The sequence below is a fragment of the Drosophila virilis genome, chromosome 4 (assembly GCF_030788295.1).
Source record: "Drosophila virilis strain 15010-1051.87 chromosome 4, Dvir_AGI_RSII-ME, whole genome shotgun sequence".
NCBI classification, from domain to species: domain Eukaryota; kingdom Metazoa; phylum Arthropoda; class Insecta; order Diptera; family Drosophilidae; genus Drosophila; species Drosophila virilis.
Window position 1 is genome coordinate 21261007 of NC_091546.1, and position 21578 is coordinate 21282584.

Consider the following 21578-nt stretch of genomic DNA (forward strand, 5'->3'; position numbering starts at 1 on the left):
AAGAAAAATATTTTATTTTAGATCTGATAAATTTTCACGGGTATTTGATTTTTGGTATTGCGTACATAACTCTTCAATTATGTTATTAACACAAATAAATCAGATTGTTGTGAACAAAATTGTTCAAAATATAGCAATATTGATTTGAAGTAATTGCCTCAGCGCTCATTCAGAACTAAGCATTTACCATGTCCAGTCATATTTATCTGTATCTGTGGGTGCTGCTCATTGCGATGGTCCATGCCAAGCAAAATTTTCATTTAATACTGGACAGCCCTATCGTAGAAAACTTGGCTCCAGATCTGGTTGATGAGATTGAGTTTCGTGTTAGTCAACTGAATAATCGCAGCTATGTCAGCACCAATTTGAGGCTTAAACGTATTTTAAAACATATCGATCTAAAATGGGTTTTGGATTTGACAAAAATGAACAATCAAACTATGCGGCTATTCAATATACGCGTCAATGGTTGTGAATTTCTCAGAGGCACAAATAAGAGCAGATTTCTAAATGTGTTCTTTAAAATTTTACGAAAATACGGCTCCCAAAATTTAGGGTGTCCATTTCAACCGGTGAGTGTTATATGTATGTTATTAGACTCATTTTATTCTGTATCCATATTCCACCCAATATTCATAATATTTCCCTCTCGACAGAATTTAAACTACAGCCTGACTAATTGGTCTATAGATGAAACAGATATTCCTTTCTATGTGCCCGAATGTGTCTTGTATAGCCCCGTGGATATGTATGCAAAACAACAAAAAATAATAAGCATAAAAATAAAAGGCAAAATAGTCCATATTTAGCTCATACTGATCGATGATAAAACAATTAAATAATTGCAATAACTGAGCCAAATTGTTTTATTCACTGTGAGCATGATTTATTTCATGTTGAGCCGCGCTTCAACCATGTTCGTGTATCTGTGGATAATTCTCGTGAGTGCGGTTGTTGCCGCAGAGAAATGCAAGTTCCGATTCATTTTTGATACAGTGAACGTTAAGCACTGGGCACCAGAACTTGTTGAGGAGCTGCACTATTCGATGATTCAAGTTAATAATCGCAGCTATATCAGTGGTAACTTTATACTCAAACGTAATATTAGTAAAATGGATGTCAGCTCGTGTATGGACTTCTGGAATAGCCATAATAAAAAGGTGCGCCTGTTCAACTTGCACACGGATACGTGCTCCTTCTTAACAATGGTTCATAAGAACCCGATCATGAGCACCTTCTTAAAGAGCTTGAAAAAGCATACTACTGCGGACTTCCAATGTCCATTTAAGGCGGTGAGTATTCGTAATCATGATCTAGTAAATTAAATTGCCGACAAGCTAATTTGTGTTCACTTTCTGAGATTCATTCAGGTTGTAGTTCAAGCCCAAGAATATAAACGAAACAATTCGCTATATAACTTTATATATGTACGAATTTTATCAATATTTTTTTGGGGAATATAATTTGGTTTGGAATTTGCACCCAATCTTGTTCGACTCCATCTAAACTATTTTTTTTTTTTGCAGAAACTAAATTATACGCTTAGTAATTGGTATCTGGACGAACAGGATTTTCCCAGTTATGTGCCCGAAGGCAGTTTTCAGACCATCACGGAATATTTTATAGAAAAGAAAAGGATATTTCGCATATTGACCATTGGCAAAGTAGTCTATTGAGCGATAATATGAGGAATATAAATATTTAAATTAAACATTATAAAATACAAATAACTTGAATAAAGTTCATCTTGCTCATTTTTTAGTCTGCGCATATTTAAAATTTTGCTATTAGTTCCAATCGATTTAAGCATTTAACTAAGTATAAACATTGCGCAATTTAGATTGCACTCCTGACTGAGCCTATTAATGATGATTATGACTATATTTAAAAATAATATTAAAATATTATATCAATAGGTTTAAGATGCAATTGACCACAAAACCAAAAACAGGAAAAAGACGACTTGTGAAATCTTTCAATCTTAAAATAAACAAAAGTGTTAAAGAGAATAGATTTTTTTTTGTGATTTTGTTAAGAACATTTGTTTATCTTGCAATGTGACAAAGCGCAATATGGCAATACCACAATTAATATTTAACTCGTATAAAGTTTTAAATTACTTTTGGGACATGTGCATATATTTTTGCTAAGTAATCCATTAAAAATAGATTATTATTCACACTTAAAGCATTTTAACACCGAGGTAAGCCAATAAGTAATAACTGAAACATTAAACAGTTCATTGCAAACGATTAAAATGAACGCTTACATTTTTCCAACTGCCTTGCTATTCTGTTCTGTGGTGTTCACAGAGTCTGCGAAGGTAAGTTATTTGTTGTTTTTCTTTTTTTTTGTCTGGGATATATTTTAAGAAATATAAAATATTTACATGCACATAACTTATAATTAAAATGTACATTCTTTTCACAGACGAAAATAGTAGCTATATTCCACAAAGTGTTGTGTGAGAATCAGGAACCGAAAATGATAGCGATATTTAATTGCCATGTTAATCTCACGACAAGTAACGTTTCTGGTCTTTATGTGGAGTTCAAACTAGCCCAAGACGTGACCAATGTGAACGGGTTATATATTTTGGCAATTGAACATGGCAACAAATTTATTAACTACACCGCACAAGAGATGAACTACTGTGAGGCACTGCATGTAATTCATGGCCAATACTTGACCCAGATGGTGGCTGTTGGACTTCGTCGCGTTTCCAATTTTCCCCTGGACTGCCCATTCAAGAAGGTTCTTACATGCTTATCCTATAATTGTTTTTTTTTTTCATGCTAGTATCATGTTTACTTTCAGGAACTATTATATTATGTAAATGGGTTTACAATCGACCCGAAGGTTATACCAGTATATATGCCCCGAATACACTTCAAAATGACTATGACTTTTGTCTCTAATAAGCACCAATTGGGCAGCTTAACAACATTGGGTCAAGTAGACCGAAAGTAAGAGCTATGAAAATTTAAACTTTCACTTAATCTTTGTATATATAACATTGTTTTTCCACACTGACTGTTGATCAACGCACAGTTCAAACCTGAAGAGCTAGGAATCTGACACTTTTACTGTACGTACCATATAAAATAAAGGTCCACACTAAATTGGGATATTGGGAAATTCCAACCGCAGAATTATTGCAAACGCCATCCAATCCACTCAATTTCAAAGATATCTGTTTATGTTCGTTAGAAATCTATTTCACACTATCCAACCTTAAAGCGTTAGATTTTGGCCACATCCAAGGTTTTTACATGTTTCGCAATATCAACACAGAGGGAAAATGCGGGTCAAAGATCTTATGATCTAAGTAAGCGGAAAACACTTAATCGAAATTGTGGTTCTTAATTCGATCAACTTTAAGCTTATAATCAAATATATACTTATATTAAATTAATATTAAAATACAGGATTCAAGACATAAAAAGTCTAAACACGAAGCAAACCTGCATACATCAACCATAATACAATAAATATATCGATCTACAAATTAACCCCTTTATTTCCTTTTATAAAATTCGTAATCGCAATGTGTTAGTACCCAAATATATTAATTTTAAATAAATAAATGTTTGCTGTTTGATCTGATCTTTGCAAATATTCGTAAAGAAATATAAATATAACGATGACTGATATATCTGCAATATGGCAACGCTCTCATATGAAAATATGGCAACAATATATTAACAGAAGCTTAAAGTATTTGTAGATAAGAACCCGAAATTTAATATTTTAATGTTTGTATTAAAAATCGATTAATGTTCGCACCAAAACCGTTTAATTATTGAAGTTATTCAGTAAATGATAGTTGAAGCATTATTAGTTGAGTACAAGCGTTTACCATGAACGTCAACATTTTGAAAGCGGCTTTGCTATTTGGTTTTATTTTGATCATATTGGCTGCAAAGGTATACGGCTTGAATCTAGTAAAATTTAGCAAAAATATATATGCATAATTCGAGAAATATAATTTTTTTAAATAATTTTTAATAATAACAATACATTGGAAATGTATAATTTTTGACAGCCTAAGATGATAGGCGAATTCTCCAAAGTGTTGTGTGAGATTCAGGATCCGAAAATAATGGAAACATTTAAATGTCACATAAATCAAACGTCTAAAAAGCTTTCTAGCATCTATACGGAGTTCAAACTACTTCAAGACTTAACTCATGTGACCGGGTTCTACAGTTTGGCAATTAAACATGGTAACAAATTTATTAACTACACGGCACAAGAGATGAACTACTGTGAGGCACTGCACATGGTTCATAAACAACACTTGACCCAGATGGTGGCTGTTGGACTGCGTCGCGTTTCCAATTTTCCCCTGGACTGCCCATTCAAGAAGGTTCTTTCATGCTTATCCTATAAATGCTTTCCTTTTTGCTAGTATCTTATTTGCTTGCAGGATAATTTGTACTACGTGAACGGGTTTTCAATCGACGAAAAGTTTATACCAGCTTATATGCCCGAATTTAGTTTCAAAGCGGATGGAACATTTGCCTTTAATAAGCGCCTATATGCAAGAACAACAATATTTGGGTCTGTCGAACGAAAGTGAGGAATATATTCATTCAATATAAAAATCAATCACCTATTTCCTTCTATGACACGTGCAATTGAAAGTAATGTTACTTAAAAATAAGTACATTTTTGCTGTTGTACATTTCAAATCCGGAAATTTTTGTGAATAAATGTATATGGCAACGATTAGATACTAAAATGTGTAAAATCCAATTGGAAGATCGCATTAACAAATGCTTAGAATATTTCTACAAACGGAATAATAGAAAACATTTTATTTGGTCTGATGAACTAACCCAAAAATATTTTATATCAAACGATCGCTTGATGCAATTTAAAAATGTAATATATAAAGAAATAGATTTAATACATTTCTAGGAAACCCAAGTTCATATTCGAATTTACTGAGAGTTCAGAATCATTCAAAGGAAGGCTGCTTCTCAACAGATCTTCCGAGTGGAAATTATTTCGTAGTCTTATATTATAATTATTCCTTTAAGTATTCCAAAAAAAAGCTTTGTCAGCTATCAGGCAACGCTCGCAGTTTTAACAGTATAAATAGATAAATTATATTCGTATAATCTAACAAAAATGGAGCTACATACGATTAATAAATGTTGGAATATGCTATTTTTCAGAAATAATCTAGTTTTAAAAGTATTTAAAATCGACAATTTTTAGTTTTAATTATAAAAGAAGAAAATACCATTTCAAAGAGGACTGAGCTATAAAACGCTTTGACAACGGTTTTGTCATTCAGTTGCTGAGTACTTTTATTTTTTATTTTTATTTATTTATAAATATTTTTCTATATAAACTCGATTCCATCCCGTGTGATTCATGTTATTATCGCATGTCTGCAATATTGTTCGTACTCGCTGTTGACATTTGCGAACTGTTTGCTTCGGCTCGTTCTCTTTCTCTCTCTAGAAAGGGCATGCAAGCATCGTTGTTAACACTTTTTCTTCGGAGTTTTTTTTTTAAAATTCTGTTATGGAAAGCTGAAAAACTTGATTACAGGTGCGCTAATTTAGTTGCACGCGAAAAACACACGCGTAATCAAAAACGGTTTGCTGAAGTGCCAACGCCCCGACCCCCACCGCTACGCGAACCCGCAGCGCTGCCCCGCCGCCAGCTAGCCCCACGAGTTTCAGACTGTGAGTCCTTAACCCGTGCGTCAGGTTTTTAAATTGGAGTTCATGGCATGCCATGTTTTTTGCTTGCTCGCCCCTGGGCGCACAACAATTTAATTTATATGTTGTGCGAATGTGCGGATGTGTGCGTGTGTGTGTGTGTGTGTTTGTATTTATTTTATATGCCATGGCAGCGCGCAAAAAAGTATGCAATAAATTTTTAATTTAAATCAAGCCATCCGCCCACCCCATGCAAATCGTGGCAAGTTATTAACATATGAGTGCAACACTCACCTCTCTCCGCTGTCCCTGCCGATTGCTACTTGCGTCAGACTTGGGGGTCGGTCTATTTTAACTGGTTGACACTGAACATGGCGCCGTCTTCCTTAGAATCTCAAGTGGTTTGAAAGACTGAAAGAAAACATTGTCTTTATGCATAAGCCATAAATGTTTCAAATATACACTTTATACCATTTTTCATTTTAAAATATATATTTATGTATTTTGACTATTGTATTTATTGCTTAAGATAATGTAACAGCTTGATGATAATTTGAATGTATCGAAAACTAATCGATAGTCATTTTGATAAAAACAGGAGCTCATTGGAATTCTGTTTCATATATTTTTTGAGACATTTTCATCTCTTTCTTTTCTAAATCAACTAAATAGTTTTAAAACGAGAGCTTAATATATTTTAAATCAATTTATTTGTATTTTTAGCACGTTAATTTCGCATATCCATAATAACCCTAAAAGACACGACAATTTCTGAAGCAGGCCTTGAGCTTGTTGGCATGGCTATGAAGTTCTCACTGCCTCTTGTCCAACCTCATCTCCAGTTCAGCCTCCTGGCAGAGCTGTTCGACCAGCTTGCCGGACTGCTCCATTTCCAGGCGCAGCTTGGTTAGACTGACCTGCATGCGGGCTATGCGCAAATCGCCCGCACGCAGTTTCAACTGCTGCGTGGTCGTGAAATCCGTTGCCTGCTGTCGGGGTAATGCATTATAGCTGCCATATCTGGGCCTGGACCTGGGGCTGATGTTGAGGATGGGAATGGGATTAGAGCGGGGGCTGTGTCTTCTGTGCAGCTTCTTGTCTGTCGTCTCGGGCATTATAAACCTCTTTTAAAGTGCCCAACTTGTTGCAACTATTAATTTGGCTAGAACGTTAGAGCGAGATGGAGAAAGAGACAGCAAGAGCGAGAGAGAGTGCTTTTTTGTTCTATACAAAGCGTATCGAATTGTTTTAAAATGTTTGTTTAACACATGACACATCCAACAGCGTCTGCTGCGTATGGCAAAGAGAAGGTGGTGGCTGGTGGTGTGGGGGCTGCAAGCGGGTGCATGTGTGCACTAAAGCAAACCACTGAGCTTTAATTACAATTAACCACAAATGATGTAGCGACTGCGGTCAAGTCGACGGCTTTGGCCTTGCGGTCAAGCCGCGGGCAGCAACAAAGCAACAACAATTTATTTTTGCTACCACGCTGACAATATGCATGACTATCACATACACTGCACTCGTATGTAATTGAAATATTTTAATTGAATATCCCAAATGGAAGCAGCAACTATACAATATGGTAAGCCAATGATAATAAGCTCGTAAATTCTGATAACAAACTGATATGGCTATATTAACACAGTTTCATTTTGTTTAGTACATTTCATGACAAAAAGTTGAATACCCACTGCAAGGGTATAAAAAGTTCAAATCATGAAATTGATTTTCACATTTTTAAAACCAAGCCTCATATGTCTTTATTTTTAGCATAGCTTTTTATATTTTGATGATTTGCATCCACATAAAATACACGATAAGCTATATCATATAGAGCTTCTCTATATCTATTCGACTCTCTCTTATCTCTATGTAATTTTCCCTCTCTATATATATATTGTAATAGTATGATTTTCTTCGTTGATTTAACTTATGTTCGGGTTGCCTTTTTATTTTTAACAACACGTCTTCTTACTGCTAGTACTGTAGAGAGACTGCCTTCCACTTCTTCTCTGCAGCCGCTTTTCTTTATCGATATTTACTTATCGTACTGTTATAATTAACATAGATAGTGACACTATAATACCCTGGCTAGGGTTACCAATGATGCTCTTATCCTATTACAACTCGGCCATCCTGACAAAGAGAGCTCCCGATCTCTGTCTTTTATATGTGTATCTATCTTTATAACTAATGCTTATTGCCTATTTTCGCATCCAATGCTTAAAGTTTTGGCTATTCCAGATACCAACGTACGGGTTGCGAGATAATTGAAAGCCTTCTACATCCTTTAACAAGTATCTATCATTTTTTAAAATCTTTTCTATACTATAAGGCCCTTTATATCTTGGTATTAACTTTTTTGAAACTCCTGGTGTGCTATCAAAATTTTTTACCATGACATAGTCACCTATTTTATATTCTACTGATACTTTCTTCTTTTTATTAATCCGCTCTTCATTTCTGATTTGAGCTTCTTTTTGATATATTTCTCCACTCTTTCTTATATTTTCTAAATTTCTTTTATCACACGTGTTCACCTGTGTAAACTCTTCTAATTTTTCTTTTAATTCATCAACAACTTTTCCTTTCTGTTGTAATCCGAATAACATTTCGCTTGGAAATTTCTTTATGCTTTTGTGTTGTGTGTTGTTTATTGCATATTCAACATTTTCTATAATAACATCCCAATGTAAACCATTTTCTGGCTCCGCCATTTTTGCCATCATCGGACCCAAGTCTCTATTCAACCTTTCCACCTGACCATTTGCTTGCGGACAACCCGTTGCTATTTTAATATGCTTTACTCCCTCATTTTTTAAAAATTCATCAAACTCTTTTGCAGTAAAACAACTCCCTCTGTCCGATACAATGAACTTAGGTCTACTATACGCTCTGAAATAATCTTTTAATGCCTTAATCGCTTCTTTCGTACTTGTTGTCTTTGCTGTATATAGTCTAACAAATTTTGAAAATCCGTCAACCACCGCCAATATATATTTATTAGCCCTTCCTGCATTAATTGGTCCATAATGGTCTATATGGATCATCTCCCACGGTTTGTTTCCTTTCGGTATGCTATGTAATAGTCCTTCACTCTTACCCGTCTTGGGGGCGAAGGCAATGCATTTTAAACAATTCCCTATATGCTTTATTGCTTTTTCCTTAATATATGGGAACCAGTAACTCTTTCCAATGGCATCGATCATCTTATCTCTCCCAGCATGTCCCAACTCATCATGATATTTGTAAAGTACATGTTCTTCCATATCCTTTGGTACATAAAAAACTAATCTGCCATCATTTGTTTTTCTGTAAATGACCCCATTTCTCATTTCGAATAGCTTGTGCTCTTCTTTTTCTAACATCTTTCTAATATCTACCAGTTTGTCATCTTTGCTTTGGCAAATAACTAAATTGTCCTCAAAACTATTGGATTCAATAACTAAAATGTCCTCATAACATCTGCTTAACGCATCCACATGTTGCATTTGCTTGCCCGATCTATGCACTAACTCAAAATCGTAATTTTGTAGTTCTAACGCCCATCTAGCAATTCTCGGATTTAAATCTATTTTGTTAAGCGTTAAAGTTAAAGAGTTGCAATCTGTCATTATTTTAAATCGTTTTCCCTGCAGATATATACGAAATCTGCGTAATGCGTAAATGATGGCTAGCGTTTCTAACTCAAAACTATGATATTTAGACTCTACTTCGGTTGTTCTTTTAGAAAAATAAAAAATCGGGTGTAATTTCCTATCTTCTTTTTTTTGAAATAAAACAGCCCCAAATCCCACTGCGCTGGCATCACAATGTAGTTCTATTTCTTCTTTGTAATTATATATTGATAGTACTGGCGCCTCTAACAATTTATCTTTTAACATATTAAAACACTTAAACTCCTCTTCTCCAAACTTGAATTTCTTATCTTTTTTCAATAAATCATATAAGGGTTTAGCTAATATAGAAAAGTTTAAAATGAACCTCCTGAAGTAGGAGCATAACCCTAGGAAACTTTGTACTCCCTGAATTTTGTTTGGTATTGGAAAGGATTTAACCGCTTCTAACCCTTTTTCATCAGCCCTAACGCCTTTACTATCCACCACAAATCCTAAATATTTAACGCTGCTTTTAAAAAATTCACACTTATCTAATTTCAACTCTAATTTGTTTTGCACCAGTCTTATAAACACTTCCTTTAAGGTCTCCATGTGTTCCTTTATGTTTGTACTTGCTATCATAATATCATCCATGTAAACAATTACCTTATTATCTTTTATCATATCACAAAATATGTTATTAACAAATCTTTGAAATACATGTGGCGCAGTTTTTAAACCCATGGGCATCCTAAGAAATTCATATTGTCCTAAAGGGGTAACAAATGAAGTGTATTTAATAGATTGCTCATTAACAAAAACATGAAAATACCCGTTTTTTAGATCCAACTTTGAAAATACTGTTTTTCCGCATAGTCTGTCTAATAAATCGTCGATCAATGGTAGCGGGTAGTTGTCTCTACATATAATTTTGTTCAGTCTTCTAAAATCAATACATAACCTCATGTCTCCAGTTTTTTTCTTCACTAGTACTATAGGTGATGCATACTCTGAACAACTTGGCCTAATGATTCCATCTTTTAAATAGTCGTCTAATAATTCTTGCAACTTTTCTTTTTCCATATAAGATAACCGCCTAGGTGTACAATTAAATACTTTGTCGTTTTCTAATCTTATGCTTAACTCATGTCTTAATTTTGGCTGATTTGGCCTTTTCGCTTTTACATAAGTATTTTCAAATAAATTTTCAAATTCACACTTTGTGCTGTAATCAATATCTTCACTTAAAATATATATATTTTCTCTTTTGTTAGAATCTTCCCAACTTATTGTTAAGATATCCTTCTCAAAATTCTCTTCTAACACTCCCATGATTTCGCTATTCACTGGCGCTTCATTAACATGATTATTAATTTTAACTGCACTGTTTCCTATATCTTCTATAATCACTTTTTCAATCCCGGTTTGATTATAGATAATTTCATCACTAACAACTTCTTCACTATCAGGTTCGAGCTTAAGCTCTCCATAACTAACTATCTCATCACTAACAGTTTCGATCCCAATCACTTCATTTCTAACTATTTCACCACTAATTATTTTATTTCTAACTATCTCATCACTACCAACTTTATCACCAAGCGTTTCCGGACTAACAATTTTCTCACTAACTAATTCATCACTACCAGTTTCATTACTGACTATTTCCTTATTAACGATTTTATCATTTAACAATATAGTTTCATTTTGCTCGTGTTTGATATCTTCATCGTCCACTTTTTTTTGTTTTTCTTTGTAGCTTGTAGCTATGATATCATTTTTACCATTATTCTGGTGATCAACTTTATGCCCGTTCACAATTTTTAATGTTCTTAAATCAATATTTAAACCAAAAGAATCCATAAAATCTCTACCAAGCACAGCGTCATACCTCATAGACTCATTTGCCACAATTATAACATTAAAATAAACATTTATTAACTTTTTCTTCATAAAACATAAAATTTTTCCAAAATTTTTCAATTTACTTTCATTTAAACCTACATACGAATTTGCATCTGGCATACGCTTTACTTTTAATGGCACAAACTTTTCCTTTAAAAATGAAATAGGGCTGCCAGAGTCTATAAGGCATTCTGCAATTATTGATTTGTTAAATGAGTTACTAAAATGAATTCTTAAGTATCTTACATATTTGTTTTCCATATCATACTTTTTATTTGGACATCCTGCTATTAAATGATCCTTTGAGCCGCACGCATAGCAAGATCCTGCCTCCCGTTTGGGCTTTAAACAATCTTTGGCCCAATGGCCCTTAACATTGCAATTGTAGCAACGTTGTTGTTTGTCCGCCTGTGCTTCCTGTGCAGTTTGTTTCACTACATGGTTTCGTACCCGTTTAATTGGCAACTTTATAGCTGCAAACGCACGTAAAATTTGAGCCGGATTGGTAAAGCAATGCATACTAGCTTGAGTGCGCAAGTTTTCGCAAGGTATGCCTCGAATAATACCCTCCATTAACTCCTCTACATCAATGTTGATGTCCTGTGCCAATATGCTTTTTTCGCTAAAATATGTGGCGAACACCTCATCTGGTTTCCAAACCCGATCCTCGAACTTCTGTCGTAGTTCCGACTTCGAAAATCCTCCCCCGAAGGCCAAAACCAATTGATTTAGCATCTCGTCAATCGGAGCAATGATGCGCATAGGGTCTGCATGCAACCACTTCAAAGCACCGCCTTTCAATTTGCTTATACAAAGCAAGTGCTGTTGCATATCATTTAGTCTGTAGATCTTGGCCACATTGAAGAATTGCATTACCCATTTACGCACCTCACTTTCTCCAGTAAATTCTAATAAAATTTCCTTGGCTAACATCATCGCTCCAGTTTGGATGCAATTATTTAAGTTGCCTCCGACAGCGTTGCCACTTTCGTCGATCCTTCCAGCTGCCCCAGCGTTGCCCGCTGCACCAGCGTGATCAGCTGCACCAGCGTTGCCATCCGTTCCAGTGTAATCAGCTGCACCAGCGTTGCCATCCGTCGACCGTGGTCTTTCTTCAGTGTGACCATCCTCTAGCTGCAATAAATCGCCGACTTCACTTTCTTGCTCTCCCCCGTCGCTCCCGCCGATGTGCGAGTTGCGGTTCACCGTTACTTGAAATTCTTCTAGGAATTTTCGAGACGCTTCAATTTCGAGACGCATCAATTTCAGCATCTCGGCGCCATTTGCTATTTCGTCACGCTGTTGTTGCATTATGTTTTGCAACTCATTTTGAGCCTCAATTGTCTGTTCCTTGTTACGTTGAACTTCAAGTTCCTTTGCAGCATCGTCTCGGATATCCACTGGTACCTTATTTAATCTCGCCATCAGCTCAGTTTTGGTACCCTCTGTTGGCAAATTTAGTAATGCCAACCAACTTTTCAATGTCGCTATTGACACGTCATTTATATTTATATTTTCCATTTTGTTGTGTTTTTTTTTTTTTTTTCTGAGTCAATCCCACTTCTGATATTGTAATAGTATGATTTTCTTCGTTGATTTAACTTATGTTCGGGTTGCCTTTTTATTTTTAACAACACGTCTTCTTACTGCTAGTACTGTAGAGAGACTGCCTTCCACTTCTTCTCTGCAGCCGCTTTTCTTTATCGATATTTACTTATCGTACTGTTATAATTAACATAGATAGTGACACTATAATACCCTGGCTAGGGTTACCAATGATGCTCTTATCCTATTACAATATACCAATTTTTATTTCGTCTCCTTCTCAACCCTTTTTCGCACTCTTTCACATATGCAATTGTTGAGCCAAATTGAATTGGGAAAATTTCCCAATGTGCGCTCCAAATTCTTTAATCGAAATTCATTTTGAATTAAATAACAAACATAATTCAATCAGATTTAACTTAATTTGAGTGTGCAAATGGAGAAATTTAACCCATAGCAATTATATATACGGTATGGCAATTTACACACGCAATTTATACATACACTACGTGAAATATGAAGTAATCCTTGCCTCTTCTCTCCTGCCTGGCGAATTCGAAGCGCGTCGACTTGACTCGGGCATGCAATTAATTAAAAATACATGCAGACATTTCGAGCCTCCAAGCCCCAACTACCTGCCCCCTAGCCACAGTTGCGCCAAGCGGGGCAGAAATATACGAATATGCGGCATTAATTTGACCGCAGAAAGGACTCTAGGAGCAGGCATATCGAAGCACATATGTGTACATATAGCATGTATACGTATTTATATATATATATAACGAGCACACTCAAGCACCGCTAAATGCATTAAACCACCTCTGGCCAGTCCTCCCTCAACCCCTTTGCCGGCGTCTGTGCGTGCTGCATGGACAACATGTGCGACTCTTGGTGGAGCTCCGGGTAAACAGCAACAACATCCATACAAGGACATCAAATAAAGTTGAGCAAACAGAGGCATTAAGTGCAAGAATGTTCCAAGGATGCGCCTGCTCCTGCTGCTGCTCGTGCTCCAGGCCAGGGCTCTGCTCCAGCAACAACTTCATTAGGCAAGTGCTGCAGCCTGTTGGCCACGACTTCAGTTTGCTTCTATTGATTTTTTTCGCTTTTAGACATTTTGCCATTAGGCGTATATAGTTCACTATTTTTTTTATTATTTGCTTTATACCCTGTACGCGTCAAAATGTAATTAAAGGTCATGATAAAGTGATGCGTATTTGTATTAGAGAGCAGAACTCAGCTGAGTTTTTTTGTGTGAAGATCTGAGTTCGATTCGCAGACATAATAATATGATTTATATTTAAATATGAAAGATTGCAGCTTCCTTTCGTGACACATACACAGAAGCTCAAAGTGAAGATACCATAGATCTAATAAAACGGACAATGGAAAATTTCTCTAGAAAAGCTATGCGAACTTATTGCGAGCTTGTTTCAGAACTGTAATACCTCTTCGCATCATATTAGAAAATTCAACACACGACCATCCCAGAAGGCGAAACCAAATTTGTTTTGTCTCGTATATCGCAGTCAAATGAAGTTCAGTTTGTGAATAGAGCTCTTCACGTTCTCGTTTAGTCGGTAAATGTATGTCCAACCTACCTTCTGTGATGTTTATTACACACCGGGGCACAGGTTATCTGCTAGCCGAGTACTCTTAGTATTTTACTTAGTTTTCTTATATACCTTTACTGTTATTTTTCATTATTTTTCCTTTCTTTCAATATTTGCACCTGATGTTTTTGCTTTGTCTGGCGGACACGCCGTGCAGAGTGTCAAATGCCATTAAATGTCAACTAACAGCAGGAACAGGAGCAAGAGGCGCCCAAGTGGCCAGCTAGGCAGCTGCAGGTAGCACAGGTAACCAGCTACTGATTGCCAGTAGCATATCCAGGGGGAGGCAGAAAGAACGATAGAGCTGGTTTGCGGATATTTCACTTACCTTTTACCATTGCCTATAGACAAGTGGCAAACCCTCTGACAATGTTTTGACGACTCTGGCAGGTGTAGGCGGTTGTGACATTCACACACAATCGCACAGCTAAATATAAGTATATGTATAAAGTATATAAAAACATATATAAACATAGCTGTGTGTGTGTGTAAGAACTAATAAGAAATTAGTTGACTTGTGGCATGGGTGTGGCAAAGTCAATAAGAGCAGCTTATCTAAATAGACAGGTAGTAGATGTTCAAATATTATCGAATCGATGCCACAACAAAAAAAGCAAACGGACTTTACCAGGAAACCACCCAGCACTAATATAATCAGATATGGACTTGCAACTATATATATATATCTATTTGATATATTTATTTAAATAAATTTAAACGAATTAAAGAAAAATCAATAGCAAGATTTTATGATAAAAATCTGACTGCATCGTTAAGATTTTCAGAATATATTCAAGCAAATATTGTCTGTAATAAAATACGCTTTATGTATTTTACTTAAACAAAAACCTTTATCAGGCTTTAAAGCTTCGTTTTTCAAATTCCATTGACAGAAACATTATTATCATTATAGTCTATCCGCAATCTTGTTCGGATGAGAGCGCTTGCCAAATTTGAGCAATAATCATGATGATAGTTCGGGATAAAAATCAGAAAATTGTGGCAAGACTTAATTGAATGCATGCTGGGCGCGCTTGAGTTGCTAAACTCTTGCGGCAGCCACAGGGGCAGATACAAAATTGCAGCAGGCGATGATAAACGAGCGAGTCGAAGCGGATAATAGGAAACAAACAAGCATTAAGCCAAAAATATACTATATATATATATATATATATATGAACATGGTTTATACATATATAGCTAAACAAATAATATTTATGGCCTCCTGCTGGAGTAGGAGTAGAGATAGGAGCACAAGCAAGTGAGAGGGAGCTGTTTGGAATTTTTGGCAAAGTTTCGTATGCTGTAAGCATGGTTTATATTTATGTGACCAGTCGAGAGAATAATCAGCAACACCTCATAAATTAACGAGGCGACTTTTAGGGAACACATCCAAACGAATTTTGCCACATTTTTCGGTCAGCGGGTCAGCAGTTGACTCGGTTAATAGAATTTATTTCGCACAAAAAAGAACAGGGACACAGAAAATTATTCTATATATTGTTTATATATACTTTGTTTAGATTTATTTAAGTTGAATTTTAAATATTTCCCAGCAAAGCCTATTATATGTTATTTTTAAAGTAACAGCATAATATAATAATATATTCATTGGAAGTCCATTTATATTCCCAGAAATAAACCACAATATTCTCCTAACATTCAGAGAATAAATGCACAGGCATTTAAACGACCCTTAATTTCATGGGTCTAGCTTCTGGTTCGTAGCGTTAGGGTGTGCATCAAATGTGCAATATAAAATTTAAGTTTATCTCTCGGCAGGGGGATAAGCGAGCTGTGGTTGGGCCATATTCGGGCTGAGTTGTTTTGCTTCAGCACCTTTCAGACACACACAAACAGCAATCAGCTCAGGCAGACGAAACGGGCGCAGGCGTTGGCTGCCGGTTTGAGCCAGGCCCATGTCCTGTCCTGGCCTGGCCTGGCTTGGCCCATGGCAACAGCAGCCTTGCTGCACACACACACAGGCACACACAACAAACATGATGTACTATGTGCGAGAAAATCAATAAATTGTGTTTTTCATTTTTGTTGCTGCTGCTGCTGCTGCTGCCCAGACCGGAGATTTTTGCCAATATAAATCTTCGGCGCACTTAAGCCCTTTAAATATTATCAATGGCCAAAAGATGCGCACACAACAGTTGCCACAGTGGCTGCCACAGCTGGTGGCAGGTGGTAGCCAATAAGCTGGACAATGGCAACGGGCAAAAACGAATTTTAAATACCCTTGAGCCCCTGAGAGCTTGGCTTTGTATAAATTTTATTCTGACTGAGCCAAAAAGTAAGCAAAATTATTTATGAATATGCCAAGTGCTGAAAATATCGCAGAAAATCAACTAGATTTTCAAGCATTATCTCCAATTTGAATTATTTTAGATTGTATAAACACGGGCAAACTGTTTTCCGTACATATAAAAAATCTACCTGAAACTCAATTCGTTAAGAACAAGTTTTAATTTTTAATCGTTTCGTCTTAGAACGAGCTCATCATAAGCCCTGCTCTGGAGCTGTTCTTATATGAGTTTTCCCCACACACAAGTTTTAATAATTCAACTGCATTTATACGAATTAAGTTGTACGTAAAATTGAAATCAATATACGTACTCAAGTATATATTCGTAAATGCACAGAGATGAAAATTTTGCAGCCGCCAGTTAAATAAATAATTTACGTAAAATTTGAAAACCAAAAATGTTTTGTGCCTTAAAGCACGGAATTTAGCAAAATGCATTTATGCAAAATAATGCAATATTAGTGCAGCAGACCGTTATAATTGTCATATTAGAGGGCGGGTTAACTTGGACAACGGTCAGCCCGACCAAGCTGAATGAGCGGCTGCGAGTTGAGCGGGCAGCAGGGTTGGGCTGGTTAGTGTCCAGCTTGGTCAGCTGCAGTAGAAGAGTTCAGCAGACGCTTGGAGAAAATTGCTTAATTTAGCGCAACAGAAATTATCCACTAGACGAACCGAAGCTGAACTAAGGGTTGTGCTTGACACAGAGTAGACAGACGATAGAAAATTTTAGAAATGACAAACGAAAATACGAAATATATAAAATACACCTAAAAATTCAAAACGGAATTAACCACAATACACACGAAAACACATACACATCACACACATCAACAATAAATACAAACAACAACAAGAAAAGCCGGCTAGCAAAAGCAAAAGCAAAAATCTAAATTTTGCACATCTTCACGAAATGCCCATCCAGACGAACGAGAATCACGACGTTGGGCCAGCGGTGCTGCTCAATTTGGATATCAATGAGTGTGTGCCCGAACTGAATGCCGATCCCAAGAGCATTGGCTGGAATCTGCAGGCAACCACAGAGATGGCCACACAGCCGACGACCAGCTTTCTGACCGAAGTCCAAGTCAGTCACAAACAGATCACCGATCGCTTTGTCGAGCTGCTCAATCTATTCGAGGACTACTCAAAAATCATGAAAGAGACCGAACAGGCACAACCAAAGCTCAAGCGTACGCAGTCCGAACAGTTTACAGCGACGTATCTCCAGGCTGCTGAGTGTAAGTTAAAGATTCAGCTCGAGAGGGTGTATACCCTGCAGCCATTTAAAATGGCTAAAAAGAGGGTTATGCGTCTCCAATTCCATTTAGTATATATATTCTTTCTAAGCAGATAATATGCGCAGGTGCTCGATAAGCCTAGGTTTCGGAGATTTCGACTTTCTCGGATATTTTGTCGTATTGATATTTAACTTTAAGGATTTCATTTCCCCATTTTATTTTTCACACCAATAACTAAGATTTCTGTTAGACGCGCGCATTAAAATGCCACCTTCAAGAATAGAATATTTGTTAATGTTTAAGGGAAACCTCTCCAAAAACTATTTAAGAATTTCCCAACTATTTCACAGCGGATAGCAGTGAAGTGGTGAAGGCCACCGTCAGTCTAAATCGCATGCAGCTGTCAGACTCAACGCTGTTGGCGATTCCCCCGAAGCTCACCTGCGAGGCGGCCTGCCAGACCTATTGGCCTGTTTCGCCCGATAAGGAAAAGCTGCTCAAGCCGAGGCCAGAGAAGTCAAAGAAATCCGTTCAATTGAAGGATCAGCTGCAACAGCAGCAACACCAGCAACAGCAGTGCCAAACCCAATCCCAATCCCAGGCGCATACACTGCACATTGAGGTGGAGTCGATTAGTTCATCAACAGCTTTGCATCGTCCACCGATGCGCCAGCGCTTGTTGCAGATGCTGCACGATGCGGGGCAAACGCTTCTTGCCTGCCTGGCCATGATGGGCGAGAACTTCACCTATGTGCTGTTCGTGCTGCTGTGCCTGTGGTGCCTCTATCTGATCATCGGACACTACTACAGTTTCCTGGAGAACAATATCAATCAGCAGTTAGATGTTAAGCAGACACTGGCTCGCATCCGTGCGCAGCCGCGAGCGGTCCCAAAACTCGATTGATGTGTAGTTAATTATTTGTCGATAATTAAACGCAATTTGAGTCAAAAATGAATAAACCCTATTTATCGAAACATACTGGGGGTACAACAACACATGATGGCAAGACTACAGTACAGGGCCGAGGCAAAATCGGTTAACATATAGCAGAAACGATCGGCCAACGGGGGGCGGCTGTGCAAACTGGGCGTCGGCACTGACATCGCATCAATGAAGATCGTCTGTCGCTCTAGCTCACAGGGCGCCGTGCCCCGTAGCGCACGATCTCCGGGCGTTTTAACGCACGGATTACGCTTCCGGATACGCAGTTGTTCCGTTTGACAGGCGCAATCACTAAACTTTTTGATTGTCTGTCTTGATTTACGATAAATTTCCAATTCATCTTCAGAGCTATCTGCGGAATAGAGGCGAACATTGAGCGGAATTCTATGAAATTATGAACAAAGATTAAGGCCCCTCAAATCTTTTTCAAAAACTGTGATCAACAAAATCAGAGAGCTTAAAAAAGACAATCTACGTGTTTATTATCGGCATTTAAAGGATATTATTACGTTTGGCCTTAGGTTAAATATAAAGATCTCTCTTCATATTGTTAAAATCTGATTGTTTTATCAGCAAGGACTAAAATACTTTTCAGCATTTATATGGACCGTAGAGCTCAAAGTTAACTGGTGTTATCATTTCGAAAACATTCTATTCTGTAGATCTCGAAGAATCAATTGAAATTTAACAATCTTTAGGAGGAACTTTCAATAAGTTTTTTTCTTTCACACACCAAAGAACTGATAGCCTTTCTAAAACTAGCTGCCTTTTAAATCTCTACTTATCTGTCGAAAATGAAATGTTACCCGCAGCCAAAGCCTGAACCAGCCAACTGTGCCATTTGTGTATTTTTTCATTTGTCTGTTTGCCGCATGGAGGATCAGTCGGAGGTGACGAATCGATGTCCTTGAGAGCCATCATCTTGTCCAGCTCAACATCGTCAACGGCAAGAATTTCATCATCTTGCTGGCCGTATGGAATTATTCCCAATATATCGAACAACCTTTGGCATGGACCGAGTTTGAAGGGATTAGGTTCCTTCGTCGATAGACACCGTTCGATAACCTCCTGAACTAAGTCGGCTATTAGGGTGTCTATGACGATGGCAGTTTGTATCGCTCTGAAGGCCATGAAGCAATAAAATTTCGAATTTTTCACAAAAGTTTGAGTTAAAGTAAAACAAACATATTAAAAACATGAAATATACATCTGAAATGTCAACACACGACGAACACTACAATATATGAAAATGAATTTCATTTGAGCTCTGGAAAAATACAAAACCCAAATTTAGCAATGGATGATGACAAGAAAACGCCGTCCGATGAGCAACCAGAAATGCTGCAGCTGCCAGACGGCCTGGTGGGCGAAACCGAAACGGATGATCCGCAGTTGCATGTGGAAGTGGCAATGGAGATGGAGGCGGAGACAGAGCCGAAGCATGTTAGCTTTGAGCTGCCCGGCACCAGCTGGCAGGGCACATTGCAGCAGCGCCAGCAGCTGGAGGAGGCCAAGGCCCTGGTTAAGGACATGATTGAGATCATGTTGCCGCGCAGCGAGCCCGAACAGGATGCAGATGAGGCGACCCTAATGCAGGAACAGACAGTAGAAGCCGCAGCAACAACAACAACAACAGCCACACCCCCAACCTCAGATGCGCTGCGCTACAATGATGCGCGACTGCAGCGCATATTGCGACTGCTTGATCGCTACACCCGGAATCTGGAGGCCATCGAGGAGCATGTAGAGTCCGTCAACAGTGGTCAGCGTTCCACAGTGCAGCTGGATGGCATCACAGATCTGCAGGTCACTCAACATTGTGAACTGGCCACACAAACGCTGCCGGTTAATAGCTTGCGGTTGGATGTGACCAGCACGTTTAGACCCAAGAGCCATATTAGAAGCAGCCAGCAGCAACCACAGCAACCACAACATCAGCAGCAGCAGCAGCAGCAACAACTTAATCAGCAGGTGGATATAATGCCACCGTGCGAGCGCAGATATCATACGATAACAATTAGCACAAATAGTTCGTCGGCTTTCGCAGCGCCTGCGCGGCCGCGCACTCTGCTGGGCAGAATTGGCCAGACATTGGGCGATTTTGCCGGTGCCTTTTGCCTGTGCCTGCAGGTGAACAAGGATTGTGTATTTTGCCTCGGATTTTTTATAGCATTTGTGATAAGCGCCAGTTTTCTGACCGCCTTCTTCTATCGCACCATCAATCTGACGCAAACGCAGCTCCGTGTGCCATTGGAAGGGATGGAGAACACGCCGGCCACGACCAGCGATATGGTCACACTGCGTTTCAATGGTGGCTACTATTATATCTACAACAGTCAGCGGCAGCATTTTGTCTAATCCATCAGAGATTCTATTATGGGCGTGAAGTGTTCAAATTTGTGGCTTGAGTTGCCCTCTGCAAGGACAGCTCAATTCTTTTCCCGAATACAAAAGAAAAAAAAGAAAAAACTAACGAAAAAAATCAATAACAGTCGATGTAGATGTAATTGCAATTGTTAAATTTTTAGCATTAATTGCCATATTAGGTGTATTCGAGCAATTGATAAATTTACTAGTGTATAAATGTTTATATGTATAAAACATATTTCTGATTTAATTTATTTTCAAAAAAAAATGTCTTTTTGCCATAATTGATAGCTCGATAAACACGGATTGTCCATTCGAGATATTTCGTCAAAAGTAAAACATTTTCTGGAATGAAAGTTATTTTTAATTTGGTAAG

General features: G+C 37.6%; 9 protein-coding genes across 11 annotated transcripts in view; 5 read left to right on the forward strand and 4 right to left on the reverse strand.

Annotated features, from left to right (window-relative positions):
* Positions 1–21578, reverse strand: part of B4 (imaginal disc development protein B4) — a 61611-nt gene that overhangs the window by 34272 nt on the left and 5761 nt on the right. Inside the window, exon 3 of the mRNA XM_032437948.2 lies at positions 5973–6089. The gene's annotated coding sequence lies outside the window, so the exon portion shown is untranslated. The remainder of the gene's footprint in view (positions 1–5972; positions 6090–21578) is intronic.
* On the forward strand, positions 915–1676 carry LOC6628811 (uncharacterized). The gene is made up of 2 exons (XM_002051198.1): positions 915–1292; positions 1527–1676. Exons 1-2 carry the CDS (start codon positions 915–917, stop codon positions 1674–1676), a joined length of 528 nt encoding a protein of 175 aa, XP_002051234.1.
* On the forward strand, positions 2258–3527 carry LOC138911277 (uncharacterized). Its single transcript, XM_070209320.1, has 3 exons — positions 2258–2323; positions 2431–2754; positions 2818–3527. The coding sequence occupies exons 1-3, from the start codon at positions 2258–2260 to the stop codon at positions 2968–2970; spliced, it is 543 nt and encodes a 180-aa protein (XP_070065421.1). The 3' UTR covers positions 2971–3527.
* LOC6628810 (uncharacterized) lies at positions 3941–4699 on the forward strand. Its single transcript, XM_002051197.3, has 2 exons — positions 3941–4369; positions 4430–4699. Exons 1-2 carry the CDS (start codon positions 4052–4054, stop codon positions 4580–4582), a joined length of 471 nt encoding a protein of 156 aa, XP_002051233.3. The 5' UTR covers positions 3941–4051; the 3' UTR covers positions 4583–4699.
* On the reverse strand, positions 6372–6977 carry LOC26531530 (uncharacterized). Its single transcript, XM_015173464.3, has one exon. It carries the CDS (start codon positions 6791–6793, stop codon positions 6491–6493), a length of 303 nt encoding a protein of 100 aa, XP_015028950.1. The 5' UTR covers positions 6794–6977; the 3' UTR covers positions 6372–6490.
* LOC138911276 (uncharacterized) lies at positions 7585–14773 on the reverse strand. Of its 2 annotated transcripts, none has more exons than XM_070209317.1 (2): positions 11454–14773; positions 7585–11376 (listed from the first exon to the last, which is right to left on the reverse strand). In XM_070209317.1, exons 1-2 carry the CDS (start codon positions 12704–12706, stop codon positions 11271–11273), a joined length of 1359 nt encoding a protein of 452 aa, XP_070065418.1. In that variant the 5' UTR covers positions 12707–14773; the 3' UTR covers positions 7585–11270. The 2 variants fall into 2 exon arrangements, with proteins under 2 accessions (XP_070065418.1, XP_070065419.1); XM_070209318.1 differs by having other exon boundaries at positions 11432–14770.
* On the forward strand, positions 17377–18796 carry LOC6628809 (uncharacterized). Its single transcript, XM_002051196.4, has 2 exons — positions 17377–17892; positions 18243–18796. Exons 1-2 carry the CDS (start codon positions 17565–17567, stop codon positions 18794–18796), a joined length of 882 nt encoding a protein of 293 aa, XP_002051232.1. The 5' UTR covers positions 17377–17564.
* LOC6628808 (uncharacterized) lies at positions 18838–19966 on the reverse strand. 2 transcript variants are annotated; one of them, XM_032437951.2, is made up of 2 exons: positions 19642–19966; positions 18838–19183 (listed from the first exon to the last, which is right to left on the reverse strand). In XM_032437951.2, exons 1-2 carry the CDS (start codon positions 19964–19966, stop codon positions 19023–19025), a joined length of 486 nt encoding a protein of 161 aa, XP_032293842.1. In that variant the 3' UTR covers positions 18838–19022. The 2 variants fall into 2 exon arrangements, with proteins under 2 accessions (XP_032293842.1, XP_002051231.1); XM_002051195.4 differs by having other exon boundaries at positions 18838–19187.
* LOC6628807 (uncharacterized) lies at positions 20132–21193 on the forward strand. Its single transcript, XM_002051194.4, has one exon. The coding sequence runs from the start codon at positions 20132–20134 to the stop codon at positions 21191–21193; it is 1062 nt and encodes a 353-aa protein (XP_002051230.1).